The sequence below is a fragment of the Sphaeroforma arctica genome (genome assembly GCF_001186125.1).
Source record: "Sphaeroforma arctica JP610 unplaced genomic scaffold supercont1.10050, whole genome shotgun sequence".
Classification (NCBI taxonomy): Eukaryota; class Ichthyosporea; order Ichthyophonida; genus Sphaeroforma; species Sphaeroforma arctica.
In genome coordinates this window covers 1-993 of record NW_014030508.1, presented here as the reverse complement: position 1 = coordinate 993, position 993 = coordinate 1, and the positions used below count along the sequence as shown (strand labels likewise).

The following is a 993-nucleotide window of genomic DNA, read 5'->3' as shown; positions in this document are numbered from 1 at the left end:
AGTTACATGGAGGCGTGACTTGGTAACGACATGCTGGTAACACTGTTAATATATTTTAGGACGAGCTTACTGGAGCATGCCCTGGTAAACGACATGCTAGTAGCACTGTTGTTAATGGATTTTCGGACAAGTTTACTGGAGCGTGCCCTGATAAACGACATGCTGGCAATACTGTTGTTAATATATTTTAGGACGAGTTTACTGGAGCGTGCCCTGGTAAACGACACGCTGGTAACACTGTTAATAGATTTTAGGACGAGTTTACTGGAGCGTGCCCTGGTAAACGACATGCTGGTAACACTGATGTTAATAGATTTTAGGACGAGTTTACTGGAGCGTACCCTGGTAAACGATATGCTGGTAACACTGTCTTACTGGGGCTTTGTTCTGGTGCACGACATGCCGGTAGCCCAAACGCGAGTCTGCCACTGACAGTAATAAATCACGCATGGGCATGAAAATATCATAGTATATGCTACTGTACGCAGGCAGAACTACCCTTATACACACACATTACACATTCTAAGGCCAAACATCATCTGCCCACACATGGGTACCCATACATACATCACATACCATCTACTGTGCATGAGATTATCATAGTATATGCTACTGTACGCAGGCAGAACTACCCTTATACACACACATCACACATTCTAAGGCCAAGCACCATCTACCCACACACGGGTACTCACACATACACCACATACGATCTCGCAGGGGTGTGTCTGCCACTGCGCGTGCGCAATAGTTTGCCACTGGTCTCATCGAACGTTGAACTCAAGCGTTGCAAGATATCCATCAGCCGCTGTTTGCTATCATCCGGGTCTGACGCACAGACAAGTCTAGGTTAGTATCTGTAAAAAGGGGTATGTATATATATATATATATATATATATGTATATTACACACACACACACATATACATATATATATATACATACATATATATATATATATATATATATATATATAATAATAATAATAATAATA

The 993-nt window shown here is 41.5% G+C and overlaps 1 protein-coding gene across 1 annotated transcript; it reads left to right on the top strand.

The window, feature by feature from the left end:
• Window positions 1–30: 30 nt before the first annotated feature.
• On the top strand, window positions 31–432 carry SARC_17207 (hypothetical protein; the record flags this gene model as incomplete). The annotated part of the gene is made up of 1 exon (XM_014288696.1): window positions 31–432. One exon carries the CDS (start codon window positions 31–33, stop codon window positions 430–432), a length of 402 nt encoding a protein of 133 aa, XP_014144171.1.
• Window positions 433–993: the final 561 nt, after the last annotated feature.